Here is a 21,007-nt window from a genome sequence, read left to right on the forward strand (position 1 = left end):
ATCACTCTTATATTTGGCACAAATATAAAGAAAGGCGATGTCAAAGCTTTTTCAGTTAAAATTCGCCTTCATATTTAAAGCTTTTGGGAGCACAGGAACGTCATATTGGCTGTAGGACTATATCCATGCAGCCTCCCCATTCAGGCCCGTAGCCACGAGGGGGGGGGGGGGGGGGGGGGGGGGAGAGGGAGGAGGAGGGGGAGGGAGGGGGAGGGGGAGGGGGAGGGGGGTAAGATCAAAGATTGAACATGATTTTCAAACTATATATGGTATAATCGGTATTGTTAACAATTTTGGGAGAGATTAGAATATTGACATTATCAACAGTGATTTTTCGTAATTTAACACAATTCTGGACGGACATTCCATCAATCACCTGCACTCAAACACTCAGCACTAGATGGCGCTCTCTTGGTATTTCCATAGCTCGTCCTCCTTTTGCTGGGAGTAAGGCTGTAGAGAACTAAAAAAAAGTTGAACATGAAAAAGCAAAATGAAAGGACAAACTGCCAATACATTATCAAAAATGGAAAATGTTACCCCGGCAGGGGAACTGATTGTATAAATTCCTGTTCACTCCCTCACTTTCTCATCGATCCAGACACTTATCTACTATCGTTGTTTGCTTGTTTTTTATATTTTGATTTGTTTAATAACGGTATAGTTACAAACCTCCACTGATACAAGACCCTCAAATAGTTATAATGAAATCTAGGAGTTAACAAAAAAATGCACCATATCATTATATGTAAATATAACAAATTTTGTTATCATGGGTTATGAAGCAGAACCTTCACCTTATACTTTTTGTTTATATAAGAAAATCTTTGTTCAGATTGCTTAAATTTATATTGAACTAATTAATTTGCATTGAAAATATGTTGTAAAAATTGTTCCTTTTTATAATGTTGTATCAAAACAAATTAATATGAAGTATTACCGTCACCTTTTGTAAAGGATTGTAGCACAATTTGTACGCTTGATTGAATATGTACTATATTAGTTTGGATACTTATGGAAAATATTTTAAAAATATGTCTGTGTTTATAATGTATGAAACAATGTACTACATGTATGTTTATACTGTAAGAACAATTGTTCCTATTCATCATTTTGTATAATTATGAATATCTGAATAAAGGCAAAAAAGCTTTAAAAAAAGAAGAAAAAAGTATTACCTAATTTCTTTCAATTTAGTTGGGCACTAGCACAAGCAGAGGTAGTGGGTGGTGGTGCGGGGGGGGGGGGGGGAGGGGGTTGAGGGGCTTATAGAAATTATTAAAATAGTTTCATTTGGGTAATATGCCTACATCACCTAATATTTCTCGTCTATTTTTTTAAAATCAATACATGTAGCAATTTCCCCCTTCCAACATTATTTTAGACACCATCTCAACTCACACACAAATCAGACAAGTTTGTAGTGTTCTCACATTTTTCAATAGGATCAGCCCTTCACCACTGGATACGCCAGTGCACAAACCATACACCCTAAGAAGTTCTCAAATTTCATGTCACGACTGCATTATTTAGCTCAAAATATATTCCTCCATCCATTCTCTCAGAGTGCTAGCAATCAACTGCACTCATTCCATTTCTCAAGAATCTTCAACAAATTTTGAGTCCCCTTTATCAAATCACACTTTCTTTCGGTCTTTCTTCCTTTTTACAATACATGTACATGTATTTTGCACAAAAAATACAAATCCCGTACATTCTTAATAGAAATCTTCATTGAACATTCTCAATCACCTCTTTGCTATTTCTCACAAAACAACATAAATGCAAGAAGTCATTGAAAGAAAAATTGCATTTAAATGATATTTAATATCTTACAAAACACAGTAACATTAAATCAGTCACATTGTGTAACCTTACACATTTATACAGTACTTTGTTGCACAGGCAAATTCAACATTTGGGCATTTACTGGACCTGACATATAATACTGAAATATCCAGATTGATTTCATATGTCTAGTTTGTATGATTAGAGGTTAATCGGAGAGCAGCGGAGAATATATGACCATGAAACAAACCAAAATAAAATCTGATTTCCTTCTAACAAGGTATTACTGTACATGGATTACTTGTTGGTCCATGAGAGGGGGAGGGGGGGGGGGCGCAAGATATATCCACATATATGCAACATTCAAGGGCCATTAAAGCATACACGTACATGTATATCTATATCATTTTATCTATCTCAAATTATACATTCTGTTAGTAAACATTATGCATACACACTTCATGATTCAGTTGAGAAAGAATAGGAAATTGTTCATGATCGATTCCCAAGAAGTTTGGCACATCACAAGAAAAATTGTAAGTCCAGGCATAACAAGGTAATTCTTTTATTCACAGAAATGTGAAATAAGTTATATTCAAATGCTGTCAATTGTACATTATTGAATGAAAATAATTCAAAATGATGCCATTGCAAAAGGATTCCAAAACAATTTTTTTTAATAATAGCTCATTAGAACATGAAGGATATTTTTCCAATATTTTGAATATTCGTATTTAAATTCAAGTTATAACATTCAGCTCCAGCTTTATAAAAATTGAAGTGAATAATAGCATTTGTCAAATCAGTTATTTTTCATTTATAATGACCAACTGGAGAAATTTTATTTGTTAAATCTAAAAGAATTCGTGATTTGAGTAGGATTTCAAAACACGAAAGATGAACTACTTTTTCAAGGGCATCAAATTAACAAAGTTGGAATACAATCACATGTATAAAAGAAAAGGCAATTCTATTTCAGAAACATCAAACTTCATGACACTCGAACAAGAATTTTCTTTTCTCTTAATAAAATCAAAATAATATTTAAGAAAATTGTAAAAGTTCTCCAGATTGTCTATACAAGTACCTGTAGTGTAGACATGACAAAGCAGCATTGATGTATAGCACTTAATGGATATACAAAACAATGCAATACCATGCGATTAAAACAAAAATCACATGTGCTATACACATGTTTAATGTAAATAAAGCACTGTGAAGCATGCATGTATGTACATGTACCTTTATCAAATTTATGAGAACAGCAATTCAGGTACATTTTTTTGTTTTCAAAAGTACATGTACTCACTGATCCCCAGACTTTCCTTTAGATTATTTGTCCAATCTCTCAGAATCAGAGCATTGTTTCATGAAAATCAGAAGCACAACTTTGCTGACGTCCTACAGAACCTTTACATCAAAATAAAACATGTTTTCAATGGGATGTCAATGAATTTGAACTTTTGAGAGTATTATGAGATGGTGCCCAGATTTTCATTTCTAATTCATCATCTCGAGGGTTCAGTGACACACAGACGAAAAACCTCATAAACCACTTTTTCTTAAAAAATGGCCAAAATGGAGTTACGTCTTTGTGTCACTGACCCTTTGATCTATCGCTTCCTTTTCCTTTCTTCTCCCGATGTCCTTCTCACTGGTTTACCTGAAGCAGGTGCTTGATTGGTGTTACCTCTTGATCTCTTGTTGTCATAGTAATACATGTCTTCATAGCGATGAGGCCTCCTCTTCTCCTCGTCTCGCCCACTCATCCGTCGGGTGAAGTGACGATGTGGCTGCTGGGGTTCAGACGGTTGGTCAGATTCATGTGGTGAGGGTGAAGGCGATGATGTAGATGGGGCAGATGGTGGGGTAGTACCGCCTTGGCCTTTGCCCTTTGGTGTTGTCCTCTGTTCGCTTGGTGAGTACCTATTAGGAGGTGACACTCTCCTGGAGTAGCGGGATGATCGACGTTCTGTCGGGGCTGAAGGGACCCTCTCCTCCTGCTCCTTGACAGGTCCTGGGGAGTCTTTGGCCTGGCCAGCTGCCATCCCGCCAGATCTTGAACGTTCCCTGGTGAGGGGTTTCCTTTGGGCAGCTCCTTGTGTCGGAGGAGTAGGAGACTGGGCTGGTGGTGTTGGTGACTGTCGCCGTGTCCGCTTTCCAAGACCAAAGTACAAGTACTCATCATCTTTGCCTTGATGTGGGGAGAAGGTTCTCCTGCGTGGGCGCTTTCCATACCCAGATGATTCCTCCGGAGGATCACTTTGACCACTAGTGTTTCTGTAGCGTGACCCACGACCTGATGTCTGCTCCTTTTCCTCTGAAACTTCTCCTTCTTCCATTTCTGCAAGTTCTCCCTCTTCAATTTCTTCTTTTTTTCTGCTGTCTTCCATCTTTTCTTGGATTTTTCCATCACTTTTCGGAGTGCTTTCCCTTGTCCTGGTTCCTTCTGCATCACTCGATGATCCTGTGGAATAGCTATGTCCAAGACTTTTACCAGACCCACCAGGATTACTAACTAGTACTATGGGAATAGTTGCCTGTCCATCGTTGTTCCCTTCTCTAATTCCTTCAAACTCGGACGGTTCATCCATGGTTGGAGTTGGTGGATTCTCTACAGATCGAGTATCAGAGAGTTCATCTCCTGATACATCTTCGGTGAGCTTGGTAATTGATTCTCCCTCTGCAAGGGGTGGGATTTCTTCATCCACCTCTCCTTCCGATTTCTCCTCTACCCTATCCCCATCGGCCTTGTCCTTCCCTGATGAAGATGGCATGATTTCATCAAGCTCTTCATCCGAAGATATTGCCTCAGTCTGTTGGAATATGGAGGGTAGTTTCACCGATTTATCTTCAGAAGAAACCTGCTCCTCTGTGATATCTCTCTCAGGGTCATCAAAATCCCCTTCCTCGCTTGATATCTCTTCTCTCTCGAGAACAACAAAGGTTGGCACTGTGTCTTCTGCAGGTGTATCAGTATTCTTCTCATCATCTTTTGTACTGATTTGTACTTCTTCCTCTTTGTCCACTTCCTGTTCTTTGTCAATGTCATCATTTTCCTGTGGCTCCTCTTTTTCCTCCTCCTCTAACTTTGCCTCCTCCTCAGCATGATGATCCTCCGGAGTTACCTTCTCGTCTGTTGCCACATCCATCTCTTCATCTTTAATATTTCTATCTTTGTCCGAACTAGTATCACATTCTTTAGTATCAGTGACACCAATGTTTACTTGACTGGGAGACACCCTCAGTGTTTCGTTTTCTTCCATCTTTACATCAGTGGTGTCATTGGCAGTATCATCACTGGCTTTTCCAAACTCTGATCCTGTTTCAGCTTCTGTTTTCTCCTTGAGTACTATATCCACTTTCTCACTGCTAAGTCTATCACTGTCTACCGTATTATCAGTTCTCTCTGGCTCTAGCTCATCAACCTTATCCGTACTACTCTTTCCAAATTGATCAATGTCTAATTCAGTTTCAGGACTTTTGATAGACTCATATCTTGAACCACCCTTACTGTCTTCCTCAGGTTCTGGAGGAGCTTCATCAGGGCTTGTAGGTGATATCATTTCCAGCCTATCCTCTTCATTGGCACATTGCACTTCCTCATGCTGTTCAGCCTCATCCATAGCAACCGTTTCCAGAACTGCCTCTGGTGCGGATGGCGCTTCTCTCTCTGACTTCCACTCCTTCCGCTCTGCCGATGCTTGCAGCCATCTGGACTTTCTGACATTCTTGCCTGGAGCATGGAAGGTAAACCTGCTGTACGACTTCTTGCCTTCTTTCTCTTCCCTCGCCCTCATAGCAATGAACTTGGTCCTCTGCTGACTCTTCTTCAGAAGCTGCTTGTAAGCCATGTCCAAGGTGAGCAGGTGATGGAAAGGAATCTGGGAGTCCCGTCGCTTCTTGATGAGGAAGTCCTGTCTGAGGATACGCGGGGCTGTCCACTCGGTCTCCCTCCTGGGTTTGGAGTCCAGTGCTGCAGGGCTGTCTTCACTCTGAGATAGGAGGCTGCGCTGGCGCTTGGCTTCTCGTCGCTTCTCTTGGAGCTTCTGTTCCTTGAGCTGCTGCTTGGTGTAAGGCTTGCTCTCGGCTCCTTCGTCTTCACTTCTCCCTCTCCTCTGTCTCCTGGTTTCTGTGGAATAAACATAACGTAAATACCATGTGCCTGTGACAACAACCTAAAGAATGTTTCATTAAATACCAGTCACACTTCAAAAGATTATTCATAAATTCTTGAACTCATGAATTTTGTGGTTTCATGCAAATAATTTAATGTTCACTGCTGTATCATTTGTATCCAATCTGTAAAATCTAAATATATTTTGTGATTATAATCAAAATTCATATACATATATATTATATAGAATGAAATTTCACTATGTACATTCAATTTTCAAATACGATGTATATTACATGTACTTCAATTTCCCTTTTATTCTGATTCAGATACTTGACAAAAAGAGAAAAGAGAAGAAAAAAAATAAAACTAGGGTTGAAAGTTAAAGAGAATGACAAATGGAAAGAGGGACAACAAATATTATTTGTACCTATCTGAGATGGACTTGTAGCACTTTCCCTCAGATGTTCTCTCTCCTCCTTCATTTGTTGCCTGCGCTTTGCTCTCTCTTCTTTAGCCTCCGCCTGAACAAAGATCAAATGAGTGAGAAGGGGGAAAAAAGAAATGACATTATGTACAAGGCATTATTGAGACTAACAAGTTGTTTGCAATGAAAATTGATGCACCTTAACTTCACAACAATTGTTTAAATCTGAAACAATTAGTTCATGAAGGGTGCCACAAATGATATTATTTTGGTTTGTAGTTGTTTTGTTTTTGCTTTATTTTGCAATGCCCTGCCATAACTTCCTGTATAAAATAACAGATTCGATTCAGAACACAACTAGTGATGCAAAGCCATGTAAAGTGTTGCATTCAGGTCAAATTTATTATAATTTTATATAACTGCTTTCATTCCAACAAACAAAACAAAATTTGTATGAGAATTCATTCATTCATTTCAAACATTATTCTGAGATGTCATTCTGCAAGACCTAATGGGGCAGGTGAATGGCAAAGTGATTTTTGTTTTAATTGCCCCATATGGCCATAACCTGCCCTAGGCCAGCATAGCATGTAACACTCTACTATGACTCCGCAGTGACATTAACGAAGCAATTCCTTCCAATGTGGAAGAAGGTTAGGTGTGAATTTAAAAGTGAGACTAAGGGATCTCATACAAGAAAAACAATTAACCGAACATATTCATAGAATAAGAAAGACCAGGAGAGTGCAAAAAATATCATGAAAGAATTTAATCATTTTGGCTAGTATTCTTGAAAGCAAACAATCATAAACCTCAAAAAGTGGGTTGAGTTGTTCTGCTGATCACTGAAGCACTAAGTGACAGCGTATCTATCCCTAAAATCATCAAAATCCTGTTACTAATTGAATGAATAATATCATGTTCGATCAATTCACCATGATATTAATTTCACATTTCCATTTTATGATTAAATCTTTTCAAAAAATTGATTATTCACTTCAATAAAGTAATCTCTATGGAATAATCAGGCTGACACTTGGCTTTCCATAAATCAGAAAGCCAAGTTAAAGCCAGGATTAACTTGAGTATGCTTTCAAAAACATGAGCTGCTGTTATTTATAGCCACCCTCTTACTGGTTAGAAACTAGAGGGAACATAATCCCCACACCATAATTTGCATCATCCTTTAGCTACAGATAACTAAACCCTCTAAAAGAAGCAAACAAGCAAACTACAAGCTCATTCAAAATGCAAAAATTTTAAAACAAGTTTCAAGACAAATTTCTAGCATCAAGCATTACTAAAGCAAGCCTATTTCAGTCTTTTTATTCTATTTACATTTTTAGATGAATCAAATTCAAGCTAATGAAATGAGCTTGGCTGAATGGAAAGGGTTACAAAAAGGATTAGAACAAGCTTTTTAGTCATGCAAAAGAGAAGAGTAATTCAAAATTGTAGGTGGAGTAAGTGGAAATGTCATAGGAAAAGTGAGTGATCAAACAAGTAGGAGATAAACACTTGATTATGGATACCGGTACTGCAAAACCAGAAACTTTCATTTCTATGAATTTTGTCAAGAGTTTTCATCTTGGTCTAGACTATGCCAAAACAACAGTCATCTGTCTCCATGTGTTCACTGCATCATAAATTGCTGCACCAGGTTTGGTGGAATTATTAATTAAATGTGTACAGGCAGGGGCGTACGCAGGATTTTTTCGAGGGGGGGGGGGGGGGTGTATAAATAAATTGTGACAAAAATTAAGCAACGACTCAGCCAGCGGGGGGGGGGGGGGGGGTAAGAGCACAATTTTTTTTGGGGGGGTCCATGATTTGAGGAATTAAAAAAAAAAAAAAATATATATATATATATATATATTTATTTTTTTATTAAAAAACAAATTTGAGGGTTTTTTTTCCCCCCTCCAAAATACACACATTAAAAAAAAATTGAGGGGGGGGGGGGGATTTGACCCCCCCCCCCCCCTATGTATAGGTCTCCTAGGCAACCAACTATGACCTACAGGAAAATAATTCTAGCTTGCCATCAATCTTGAGTGTGAGGGGAATTTGTGATGATATTTTCAGGGGCGATTAGTGGAGGGCGCAGTACATTACATTAAAACCTACAGGTCATCCTAAAAGATGAATCCACTCCTTGTGACTTTGACTATTAAAGAACACCTGATAGTGGGTAAACACCTAAATGGTATCAAATTAGTCAAATTCCTTAATGAGAACCCGTGACTATAGGTCTTCAAAGTTGCTTTATGCTGCAAATTAAATGAGTCAAACACTGAACTGCACACTTCCAAAAAGAAATATTGCATCTGAAAGTTTAAAAGACCAAACGATCTTGTATCTGGTTTTACAGTGCCATTCATCCATGATGATTGCCCAAAGTTGATCTTCAGTCCATAGAAAGTTTGAAAATTAGACTGAAAATCTACTTATAGCAAAAGTTGTAAACAATGATAGACGATATAATTCATAGTGAAAGATCATGAAAAGGAATCCAAAAGTTCAACAGGTTCATTAAGAATCAATAAAATAAGTACTAAAATTAGTAAGGTTTAGAACTTGTTTTTATATATATATTTTATAATATTTGTAGTACTGGTAATGTTACGGTTTCATTATTAATATGTTATCATCACTAGACGTATTAATATGCTATATCTGTCATAGCCTATAGTTGTGACATCTACCCACAGAACAAGAAGTATTCTTATTAACAATTAAATTCTTTCTACCCTTTTTATAATATCAAAGTTCGATCACTTTCTTGAAAGTAATGCAGGGGCTCTTTTCTTCCAATCTCAAAACCAATTTGCAAATAATTAAACTATGTTTATGTCTACATCAAAAGGTTGAACAGAACCTTCTCAAGATTGAGCAAAACAACCTCATTGTAATAGTATTCTCAATCTTTTTGGCAATGTCGGTAAGGTTGTGAATGGTAAATGTGTGAAAAGCAAACATTCGTTGTAGTTTGTAATTTGCAATAAATATGAATGATGTTTGGAAACTATGAAGGAAGGAAATTAAAAGACCGAAATGTGAGAAGAATGGATCAAAACCCCAAAAGAATGAAATGCAAAATTATGAAACAAAAGATATAGAAAAATGTGATAAAAAATTGAATAAATGTAAATGACTGTTTTTCCAATATGCCACCCTATGAATGTTAATGATAACCTTAGATCCCTCACTTAAAAAATGTTGCCCAAGAGTTTAATCTTTATAATCCCATTATAATTTTGAATATGCAAATAAGCTTGTCATTTCTTGAATGATCAACCCATGTAATTCAGTATTTAAGGCTATAAAGTCTTTCTTTATGTGTTGTTAGATGGTATATTGCATTATGATGTTTAACATTATCTGCCTCAGTTCCTTTGACCTCCTCCCCCCAAAAAATAAAGGTCAAGATGCCTAATATATAAATGACTAACATCACTTTCATCTCAACCTGGAAATCATCTCAATAGTAATCAGCACATGCTTGTATGTTTGTTTGTTATTTTCTTCTCCCCCCCCCCCTTTTGTCATGGCTTATAAATGTTTTTCATGATTCAAAAATTGTGAATTATATCGTCGGTGGGGTGACAAAACCTCGTATCTCAATTTTTTGAGATTTTGATTTTTTTGCATAATTTTGTACCTAATGGCCTACGACACCACCTGATAAATCCATGGAACGCCTCCTGTCTCGTTTTTTTTTCACAAATTCCAAACAAAGGACAGTGTCACAGCACTAAATCTGTTGAGACAGGAAAGGTTTTTGCGCTCTCCTGAAAATTCATGATTTTGAGATACGAGGTTTTGTCACCCCACCGACGATATATCAAAATGCACAGGGCCTACTGTTCAAGGAAACAACTGTGGCATCGACATCTGACCTTTAACCTCTTGACTGTATTCCCATAATAATACCATGTAATCTTTAAATAGGTGCTAAAGACAACCCAATCTAGGACAGATGGACAACCCAGAAATGCATGAAACACCACCTTCAGTGGAAAAAGATGTGAGAGGTAAGCAAAAATTGGGGAAAAAATTCCAACAGTAAAAAGAAAACTGAAAACAACAAAAACTCTACTAATTTACCCCCAGAGTTGGGGTAGCTGAGCCTGATTAATCCCTTGACTCCCAGCTGCTGTTATTCCCACATGCCTAATACAAAGGCAGCCTGGTTACAGTACAGAAAGGGTTAAAGAACAGCAATGTTATGTCTCACGCCACACAGTTTAAACACACCAAAATGTCATAGCAATCAGAGATATATCAGCAATAATTGTTTGAGAAGAGGTTAATTGCAGTCAGTTTACTTTAAGCCTTTAAGAGTTGGTGGCAGAGTCATGATTCAGTCTGTTATTCTCAAAGTAAGCATCATTTTTCTTCCATAAGTTATGCCTTCAAAAGCATATCCATGTTTTTGAGCTACCGGTAGTTTAAAATTGTATAAAAATTATGGGGTCTTTAATGAGTTACTTTAAGCATAAGAATGCCTTAAAAAGCATATCAATGTTTTTGAGCTAGTTTAAAATTGTATACAAATTCTGGGGTCTTTAAAGAGTTAAATGAAGAATAAGAACAAGATTATTGTCACGAAAGCATGTTCCAAATTGAGAATCTCTTGTCAGAGTCTCAAGTTTCCTACACCAGACAAGTTTTAGTTAGTCTTTTTAAACTCACATGAAACAGGAAAAACTTTATAACTGGTATCACGCAATAGATACATAAAATATTACATCTAAAATAATTTGTTTGAAGTCAATTTATCAAGTAATGTCTACTTCCCTGGGTGTTTTTTTTGTGATTTTTTCCTTCAAAAATATCAGACCGATAGTAACCATTTGCACACAAGTATCAATCAGAATCGGTACAAATTTGTCTGACATCAAACCATGACCGAGCCACCAGAAATAATATCTATCTACACCAATTAAAAATAAATGCTTAAGAACTCACATCTTATAGATTATTTGGTCAGCAACTACCTACCTGGCTCTCTCCATGTGTATACATTTTCAACTAACATCATTTTTGTGACAAGATAAATTTGTAATTAACCCAAGAATATCCTGTTTCGCCAACAGTTGGAAAAGATATACATTTTTGAGTGGGCTTCAAATCTTCTCTTTTCTTCTGATTTAAAACATGAACAATAAAACACCAGTTTACTTGTAATAAATGGGCTGCAATAGCAAATTTGCTTCGGATATTGCAAACAACATGTAAATAAGAACAGCCCCAGAGAAATTCATTTTGCGGGTACAGGAATTTTCAAACTAACATTAATCAAGATTTTTCATACAAAAGAGTAGGCTATTTTCAAATTTTGATTTGAAAGCAATGCTGTTCACAACTTGTTGACAAAATATATGTGTGTGAACTTTTAGTTAATGACCTAGAAAATGACAATGGAGAGAGTCAAATGGTTGTCCGTTTCCCCAGCCCCTAAACCACAAAACAAACATGATACACCCCCATCCCCGAAACATAATTTCAAATAAATGCGATGATTCCCATTCTTCTTCCAACTTTCGACCTATGATTTCCCTATTTTTCCAACCACTTTATGAACTGAAATGAAGTTTGATCATGTGATGTGGTTTGTGTGCGGGACCTTTCACACTGGATGCACATGTGAACGCATCACCTGGAGCATAATATAAGCAATTCTTTTGCGTGCATGTGCATGACAAAACATCAATGTGCATTGTGATGTCACAATGGATTCACTGTTATGGCTCAATAGAGTACTGAAGTACTAACGTCATATTCGCTTGCCGTCCAGGTTACTGGTTCCAAACAACAGAGCCTGTGCATGAGGTTCACCTCGAAAAAATTCAAGCAAAGGGCTGAAGCAGGGCCAATTATGTGATTGGCACTGGTGTGATCACCACACCATTGTTTAGCTTAAAATTGTTTGGAACCAGCAACCTTAATTACTTGGCCAGTATGACGTCACACTTCGGTACTCTATACAGAGGACTTCATTGTGTAAATCTTTCTGATCTCATTTTCATTTTCAAGGATCAAACAAAATTCATCTTTGAATGCATGCAGTTGATGCAACGATCACCACACAACTGCTTCCCCAAATAATCATGCCAGAAATGTAATAAACATGGAAGTTACAGTTTGAAATCATGTAGGGAATTATCCCATGTTGAATTGATATTATTTGATGCATCGGGTGTACCTAGGTGACTATTGTAGATTGTCAGAATCAGCTTGTGAAGTGTAAATTGACAGACTGTGCCCTTTTTTCTCTTTTTAAAAATCATTTGTGTGTGAAGGTGAATCAGTATACAGTGTATGCAACAATTGTGCCTATCAATGCTCTGTGTGAACGCGTGCATGCATGCACCCAGTGTGACAGGCCCCTAAGAAGAGGAAGGTGTGAACAGGGCACCTTCTTGGCTTTGGATCCAGAAGCTTGGTGATGCTGATCAATCCAAACTTTCGTATCCTGTTTCATATTGGAACGGAAGACAAAGATATAACAAACACTTAGATTTGACTGGCCATTGTCATCATGGATTTTAGGGATTTGAAGTTACTTGCATATATTTTAAAACAAATTGATATTTAAACAACAAAGCAGGTATGCCGTAAAGGACTCCTTCCATTTTGTGACAAGGTTATCCAATACAATGCTTTAAAAGAATATTAGGCACATTTGGTAATACCTAGGCTACAAACTATTTCCTCTCCTACCTCCAGGTACTAAATCCTGACTTTTACCAAATATTTGCCCTATGGTCTGGTCTAGTCTCTCACTCACATACACGTAGTCAAAACTATCATTGACACACAATTGGTGATGTGCGGGAAGCAGAAATTGTAATGTATATTAGGCAGGAATTATAATTTGGATGCTAGTGTGTCATTCTCATATTTCTATCTTAATAAATAAAATAAAACTGACAACTTAATTGCACCACAACATAACCAGTATTCAAACTGAGCACTTGATTTCTAAATCATAATTTCAAAATAAATAGAAAAGGCATTATTTTCCCCAACATAAAAACATAAATCTGACTGTGTCATGCTTACAATTATAAATGTATTTTATCAATTGTCACTTTAGCCTACTTCATCCCGTTTAGTTTGAAACAATGCAAGATGAAGAGAATTTGAAAAAGGTCTTGGAACATTTAGCTGCATTAACATGGATAAATCTAAAGCAAACCTCTAACACGGACTAACATACTGCATTGCCATGCCAATGAATTCCCATTGCGATACATGCAGCACATTATAATACTGTAGTTAGAACAGACAAAGATGGCCCTGCCCTGATGACAGACAGCACGACCATCTCACTAACTAACTTACCGCCCTCTTCCTCCTGTCTGCCTTCGTCTCCTCATCCTCAATGTCCACCATGTGCTGTCTCTTCCACCTAGCCTCTACCACCGGCCTAGGAGATGTCTTCCCTCCACCGGATGATGCAGGAGACACGCTTCGGTCGAGGATCTCCTCCTTGGAGGCCAGAAGCATGGGCTTGGCATCTGCCCTGGACTGGTCCGTTGGCTTTGCTGAAGGTTGGATATATTAGGAGTGTTGATAAAAGTCATAATCTTGATGACAAAATGATAAATGGACATTTGAAAAGGCAGGACCTCCAAAGCAGCTGACAGGTTGTGCTATGACCTCACTCCTTTTACGATTTACAAAGAAAGTTTTAAGCTCCTGGGGGGTGTTTCACAAAGATCGAACAACTCAAACTTAACTCTAAGTTAGACTTAAAAATTATAGAGAGCCATTTGTAGCCTCAAAATAAAATATATTCAAAATTTATTTTAGACTTTTTATAAATTCCACATCAAGAACGTGAAATCTCCTTGATAATAGAAAATATAAATGATTTGAATCAACATTTTATGCCTTTTAAAATAATTTTTACAAAATATTTTCAAATATGCTAACAGCTTTCCATAATTGTTAAGTCCAACTTAGAGATGAGTTCAACTTGGGATCTTTGTGAAACACCCCCAGCATTGGTAATTGCAACTTACAGGCACAGATATCAATTTTAATTAAAGTCAAAGGTTCATCAAGTCGGATACAAATATCAAGGCCACAATGAACTGTAAGGAGTACCTTTTGGACCAGGCACCAGATGAAAGTCCGAGATGAAATCTTCAACAAACTAATATAAGTTTCTCGAACTGCTCTTATTGGAAGTAACACGCCTTTGTATTTTGTATGCAATAGATAGGGAAACAGGGTTTGCGAAAAGGTAAATTCTTTAGAAATTAACTTACCAGGCTTTTTGCCATAGTCATCGGTATCTTCTTCGCTTTCTTCACTGCTAGAAGATGAACTGGATGATGAACTGATCTTGTCATCAAATGACGAAAGGTCACTGGTATGCACAGAGCTAACAGTAACATCAGACACATGACTGTCAGAGTCAGAGGCATCAGCAGGGAAATAGTCTCTTCTATCTGGAGCAGAGTTACTACTAGTTCCTTCTTCAAAGTCCATGTCTGATCCTGAAGAGGATACATCCTCCAAGTCCTTGGACAGACTGTCCTCCTCCTTGGGAATCACAGGGGATGGCCTTGATTCCTCATCACTGTCTGAGGCATCGTGGGCAGCTGCTATTTCTTCCCTTGAGAATCCTCTGCGCTTTGGCCTTTCTGGTCTGGGAGTCCACTTCTCCTCATCCCCACTGCTCATTGGTTCATCCTTGACTTGAAGAGCAACTTGAGGATCTTGAGCTTCAGCCACTTTCAAATATTTGGTGTCGATAGGCAAATGTTTCCTTTTGCCCAGCAATGGACTGACTAGGACATCACCTGAGAGATCATCTTCCGGCAGTTTGATGCTCTTGACAGGACTGTCTTCTTCCTCAGGTTGCTGTCTACCCTCTTCTGTCTTAACTTTGGCAAGAGAGATGGGTTTCCCTTTGGGTGATCCACCCTGATCACCGGCAGCTCTTGATGTGGCCCTCATCAAAAGCCTTTTGGCCGTTGCTTTGGTGGGGTCCATCCGGACTACCCGGACCACCTTGGTGCCATCTGCTTTCCGAACCACCACCTTCTTCAGGATCACTCTCCTCTTTCCTAGGGCGACCTTCCCAGTAGATGGCTTTCCTGGAGTGGACTTGGAGGAGGAGGCAGGAGATGCAGTTTTTGGTGGACTGGTCTTCGGGACTACCTTTGGCTTCTCTTCCTCGCTGTCAATGCTAAGCGGATCAGATGATATCGAGTCCAAACTCGGTGAAGAGGACACGGAAGATGTGTGCCTGGTTCTCTCTGGTATCGTGCTTGGTGGCAACGGAGGTGGGGATGCTTCTCTCGAGCGAGGTAGAGGAGGCTTTTCCTGGACAGCACTTGAATCTGGCAAGGGTGGAGGCTGGGGTTGGTCTGGGGTTTCACCAGGAAGTGGGGGCTGATTGGGGAAGGACGTTGAAGACTGCAGAGAGGTGTTTGCAGCACTCCATCCAGGAAGAGGACTGTCGGCAGGAGATCCTTTAACTCCAAGAACCATAGGACTAGAACCACTGCTCCCTGTATGAAATAAAATGCAAGATAAATAAAACTAGAAGGGTAACAAAAGTCATCTTCAATATTTTCCATCAAAAAAGGGGGTAGGGGAAATACACAATAAATAGAAAAGTTTACAGTTGAACCTCATTACAATCCAACTGTAGAGATCCTGACATGGAACAACATAAATCTTGGTACAAACAATGTCTAAGAAATTTTGAGCCACTACATTTATTTTTAAGGTCTTGAACTCTTGATAGCACTAGGGTTACTGACCAGGTTGAGCGGGTATGGACCCACTTTCCATGCCCGGTTTGACATCACTGGAGGATGGTGTGTTATCACTGTGAAGGTACTCCTTGACGACCGTTTCAATGCGAGGGAGGAAGATCTGCTGGAGCTGGGCGTCCACCACCTGCTCAATGACTCTCTCCACTCCTGAGGCAAGCATCTCAGATCTAAGATAGTTTGATGATCACAAAGAGTGTGATGGGGTTACATAACTGCATAAGCTATGGACTATAGAGTACCGAAGCTGTGGCATCATAAAAATATATTTTTAGAATTTCTCAATTTTCATTATTTTCTGAAAGAGCATCAAAAATAATGTCCAAATGTCGTAAACCAATTAATATGTTAAGTATTGGCCCAGATAAGACCATCTGAATAAATAGATTTCCTATAGGAACTCAGTGTTCTTTTGCTTTGGTTCGTAATGTTATTCAGATGGTCATATCTAGGCCAATGCTTCACCACTGTACACTGTCACTTGTTAAGTTACAAGTTAATGAAATACAACAAAAAATTGGGATCAGCTGAATCATCTCTCACTATCATATCTTATCAAATTATTATGCGCTAATAAGATATGATTCCAAATTTGCTGGAGTGTCCAGTATAAAGGTTAAGAAAAGAATTGGGTTAATTAAACAGAAAAAATATCACCTTGATCAAAAGAAATCAGTCCTGAGTTTTAAATTGTAATGAAAATTTCGAACAGAATTCTTTTCTTCATTCAAGGTGACTTTATTTTTTGAAGAAGCTGCTCATTTTACAATATCAAAGGAAAGTCATCTCGCAGACTATTTTAAGTACTACCATATTATTAAGACCTAACACTGGAAAAATTATATGAAGCTTACTGTAATTCCAATTCCACACTGCAAAAAAGAAGGTTAAAAAGCTGCCTTACTCATTAATTTGTCTCCTGAGACTGTTCCTCAGCTGGTTCTTGTTCATGTCCGGTGTCCATACAAAATCGGTCAGGAAAGAGGACACATAGCCCTCCACCCGGGTTCCCAGGTTCTGGTATGCTGGCTGATGTAATGCAACAATGAAAAAGAATGCGACTATGAAACAGATTTACTACAAATAATAAAATGGCAAATTCATTAAGGAGCTTTATATCTCAAACCATGGTTTAGATAGATTCTCTGAGTGTAAGCGTAGTGCGTACAGTATGTAGCGACCGTAATGATCATCATCAATTTATAATGTGAATTACTTGCATGAATTTAATGAGGATCTGAGATTTAATGTCGCTAACTTCACGCATGTGCCTATTGTCGGTATGCACTTGCATTGTGCAGCCATTTGCCATGAAACCTGTGAGAAAGTGTTTACTAATGATCTAGAATTAATATCTTGGTTTTTAGGAAAAATACTCCAAAAATAGGATGTCTGAACAATTTTTCAATTTTCAATTTGGGATCGTTTTTCACCATTTTTGTTTGATATTTGAATTAAAAATGTAATCAGAATAGTACAATTCAAATTTCAAGTCTCACCGATGTTTCTATCAAAAGATACAGCCCCTCCGAAACGCTGCAATATTCATAGGATTTTGCTCAGAATCGACGAGAAAGACATACACGCAGAGTTATGTTGTTTTGCTAAATTTAGCCAAACAGCTGTATCGCGCGATATGCAAGCGTATGCATAGTGTACGCATGTCATGCGCAACTTGCAGCTTGAGCCACGCTGTCTCCGCGATATGTACCATTGACTAGTATGGCTAGCCTTTCGCACCATAAAACCCGGAAGTGAATACATGTTATCGTCAATGGCAATATCGCGTAGAACCCGTGCACGTTGTCTCCCCGATATTGCCATTGACTATAACGTGTATTCACTTCCGGGGTTTATGGTGCGAACGGCTATCCATACTTTCATTCACTATACGGGCAGATGTTACGCGATGTAACCATGGTTTGGACTGAGCAGAGCTCACACCTCCCTAATTAGATGATTCCAAAAATGTGGGAAGGGTATTTTCAAACTGTTAGGCCAAATGATCCCTTGGGGCTAGCGGGAAAAAAAAGCACCTGGATATTATCCTTACGTCTAGCCCTACTTAAGCCGCGGGAGCGCGGCTCAGGAAAATGACAAATTTTGGATGCAAACAAAATTTCAATCGCTGTTTTGACCAAGATATTTTTAGAATTCTGGGGGTGGTCCCCTATGGGGAATATGGAGATAAACCTGCTCTTTCATATGACAACACATTTATTGAGTTTCATCTTCAGGATCACGAGTAATTAAGGTTTGAATTTCAATTTCTTCATAAAATCATTGACCAATTTTGCATGGTCGCGCAAAGCACGTAGAGTCTTAGACCACATAGGGATGCGTGCAATCTCTATGGGAGGGATTTTAGCACAGTGAGCATTAGACCGAATTTTCCGTCTCTTTCGTTCGTTAGCCTCTTATTGGGGTAGGGTCGGCTCTCTCTTTAGAGACGGAAACCGTTTATATACATTCCCTTGAAAAAAACTGTGCGCCATCTACACGTTCGTAATGGCGTTATCACAGTTTTTCCTTCATTATCATTTTGCCTTCGGCGTAGACTAGAAGGGATGAGATTGATTTAGATGACTGCATGCGCAGCGAGAGTTTAACACGGCTTGCAAGATTTTCAACATGGATGTCGATTTTGACCCTTAATTTCCTTAAAAGGGACCATTAAACGGATTATTTCAGTCAAGTCAGTGAGTGGAACCGATGTATTATAGCCTAGGCCTAATTTACAATTGGATATGCACGAGGTAAAATGACATTTTGGGGAATTTGGGGGCATAACAATACGACCTGAAATGGCCGTGGCGTTATCAAGGGAATGTGTATAAACGGTTTCCGTCTCTAAAGAGAGAGCATGCCGACCCTACCCCAATAAGAGGCTAACGAACGAAAGAGACGGAAAATTCGGTCTAAGTGAGCATACAACATCGGGTGCGCGATCAGACACCCTACCAAAAAGAAAAGAAAAGAAAATTGACACGAAACACTCCAGGTAAGAAAGATATGTTTAAACCGTTATTTGAACAATTGTGGAAGAATTAGATGATTTTGGGAGTTATAGTTAGGTATAGTTAGGTGTCAATTTCAGGTCAAACGTTAACTAATTGCACACAGACAGATAGTTAGGGCACCCGGGCCCAATGCAATACTACAGCCCGCGCCTCCAACAAAAGAGTCCAAGCCCAGGACCTAGGCCAGGGAGCTCCTGCGCCGCAGCATCGGGCGGCGGCGACAGAGCTCCGTACCTGGCATTACACTCTCGTGAAATTACCTTGGTGTCCACATCTGCAAGACAGTCACGCCGAAACTGATCAAATATTCCTTGAGATTTCACCCTGTCCACTATTCTGGTAACGAGAGCGGGGTCAACTCCATTAGCTGTGGCTGACATGATGCCGAATAATGCAAGGAAATTATAAAAATTGAACGCGTTATTAAATTCTTACGTGTGCATTTTTATTTTAGTACTCGGAGGATTTTAGACAATTCGACTACCTCTTATCCTGGCAACCCGACCACCGACAACTCGACTACTAACCCTGGATAGGTCGACCCTATAGTAACCTGTTGAGTTTGCCAGGCGGACACGACACACTTTACTTTTAAATAAATTCGGTTAATTTATCATGCATTGCTATGAGATTTATAACATGATTTTTTGATAAGTACTTGCATGGTCATATTCATTGGGTCGAGTGTCTGCAGCCCCTGCCCCATTTGATCGCAAGAGGGGGATAAAACTGAGAAGAGATCAAGACCAGAAGAGAAAGGAGAGGATGGCAGAAAGAATAAAAAGAAGTTCAATGGAGTAGAGAAAATGGAGAAGAAAAAATGAAATGAAGAGACAGAAAGATTAAATTGGAGCTAATAGGGCCTACAATGTTTGTGTGTGTCATTATTACTAGAAATGGGAGCAAATTTTTGCTTTATTTATTGTTTTGTTTGCATTTTTGCATGGCAATCCAATCTTTGGTAACTAAAAGGAACAGCTATAATATACGAGAAGGATACAACACCACCCCCAACCCCTAAATTTTTCCAACTCTACGTTACCATACATTCACAATGTCGAGTATTCATGATTGTTATGACTTATCTAGTATAATTATATTTTGATGAGATTTTATTGTCAAATCACTTTATCACAATTTTTGCTTATTGGCAAAATGCAAGTCGATTTTTCGAGGATGCCAGTCACCCTGTGCCTAAGTTATTATGCCTTTGGGTCCTCTACATTTCTTTCCTTCTGTCTTTAGTATTTAATAATTTGTGAATTTAATATTGTCCCTTTGTATTCATTGGCAATGAGATCATACAATCTTAGGTGCTATATTACATTTCCCTTTTTTATCTTTTGTAAATATTCTGAACTCTAAGAAACAACATTCACTCTTTGTATCTAAAAAAAAATCTTTCGGAACCCCCCCCCCCCCCCCTCCCTCTTGCTTTCTCTCTCTCACTCACTCTCTCTCTCTCTCTCTCTCCATCTCTGGATCACTAGTGTATTTGAAGTATCAAAGGTTTAATCTACATCCTTCCTGCGTAATTTTACAAAGTTATCAATCTCAATGTTTTAAATTTCACTCGGGCCAGTATCTCCCGTCACATGGAAGCCAACAGAGCAAAACTGAACACCAGCCCAATGAATTGAAAAATACAACTGAACAGATTAAATATGAAGCATAACATTTATTGTGTATACTTGTATGATTTTCTCGGTAAGGAAGCTCCGATAATGTACAATTTAGGCTACTTCCATGTATAAATTAAACAAAATAATAAAATACAAAATACAATTGCATTAAAATAACAAAGCCATGTCAATTCTGTACAGAAAATTCATTATTGAAGATCTAAATCTTTCAT

General features: G+C 38.4%; 1 protein-coding gene across 2 annotated transcripts; it reads right to left on the minus strand.

Annotated features, from left to right (window-relative positions):
* Positions 1-1,807: 1,807 nt before the first annotated feature.
* LOC582846 (biorientation of chromosomes in cell division protein 1-like 1) lies at positions 1,808-19,627 on the minus strand. 2 transcript variants are annotated; one of them, XM_030985933.1, is made up of 9 exons: positions 19,413-19,627; positions 17,037-17,161; positions 16,121-16,302; positions 14,615-15,865; positions 13,683-13,885; positions 12,754-12,810; positions 6,336-6,429; positions 3,402-5,920; positions 1,808-3,300 (listed from the first exon to the last, which is right to left on the minus strand). In XM_030985933.1, the coding sequence occupies exons 1-8, from the start codon at positions 19,530-19,532 to the stop codon at positions 3,402-3,404; spliced, it is 4,551 nt and encodes a 1,516-aa protein (XP_030841793.1). In that variant the 5' UTR covers positions 19,533-19,627; the 3' UTR covers positions 1,808-3,300. The 2 variants fall into 2 exon arrangements, with proteins under 2 accessions (XP_030841793.1, XP_030841794.1); XM_030985934.1 differs by lacking the exon at positions 12,754-12,810.
* Positions 19,628-21,007: the final 1,380 nt, after the last annotated feature.

Source organism: Strongylocentrotus purpuratus, unplaced genomic scaffold (genome assembly GCF_000002235.5).
Source record: "Strongylocentrotus purpuratus isolate Spur 01 unplaced genomic scaffold, Spur_5.0 spur5_scaffold_15, whole genome shotgun sequence".
Lineage (NCBI taxonomy): Eukaryota > Metazoa > Echinodermata > Echinoidea > Camarodonta > Strongylocentrotidae > Strongylocentrotus > Strongylocentrotus purpuratus.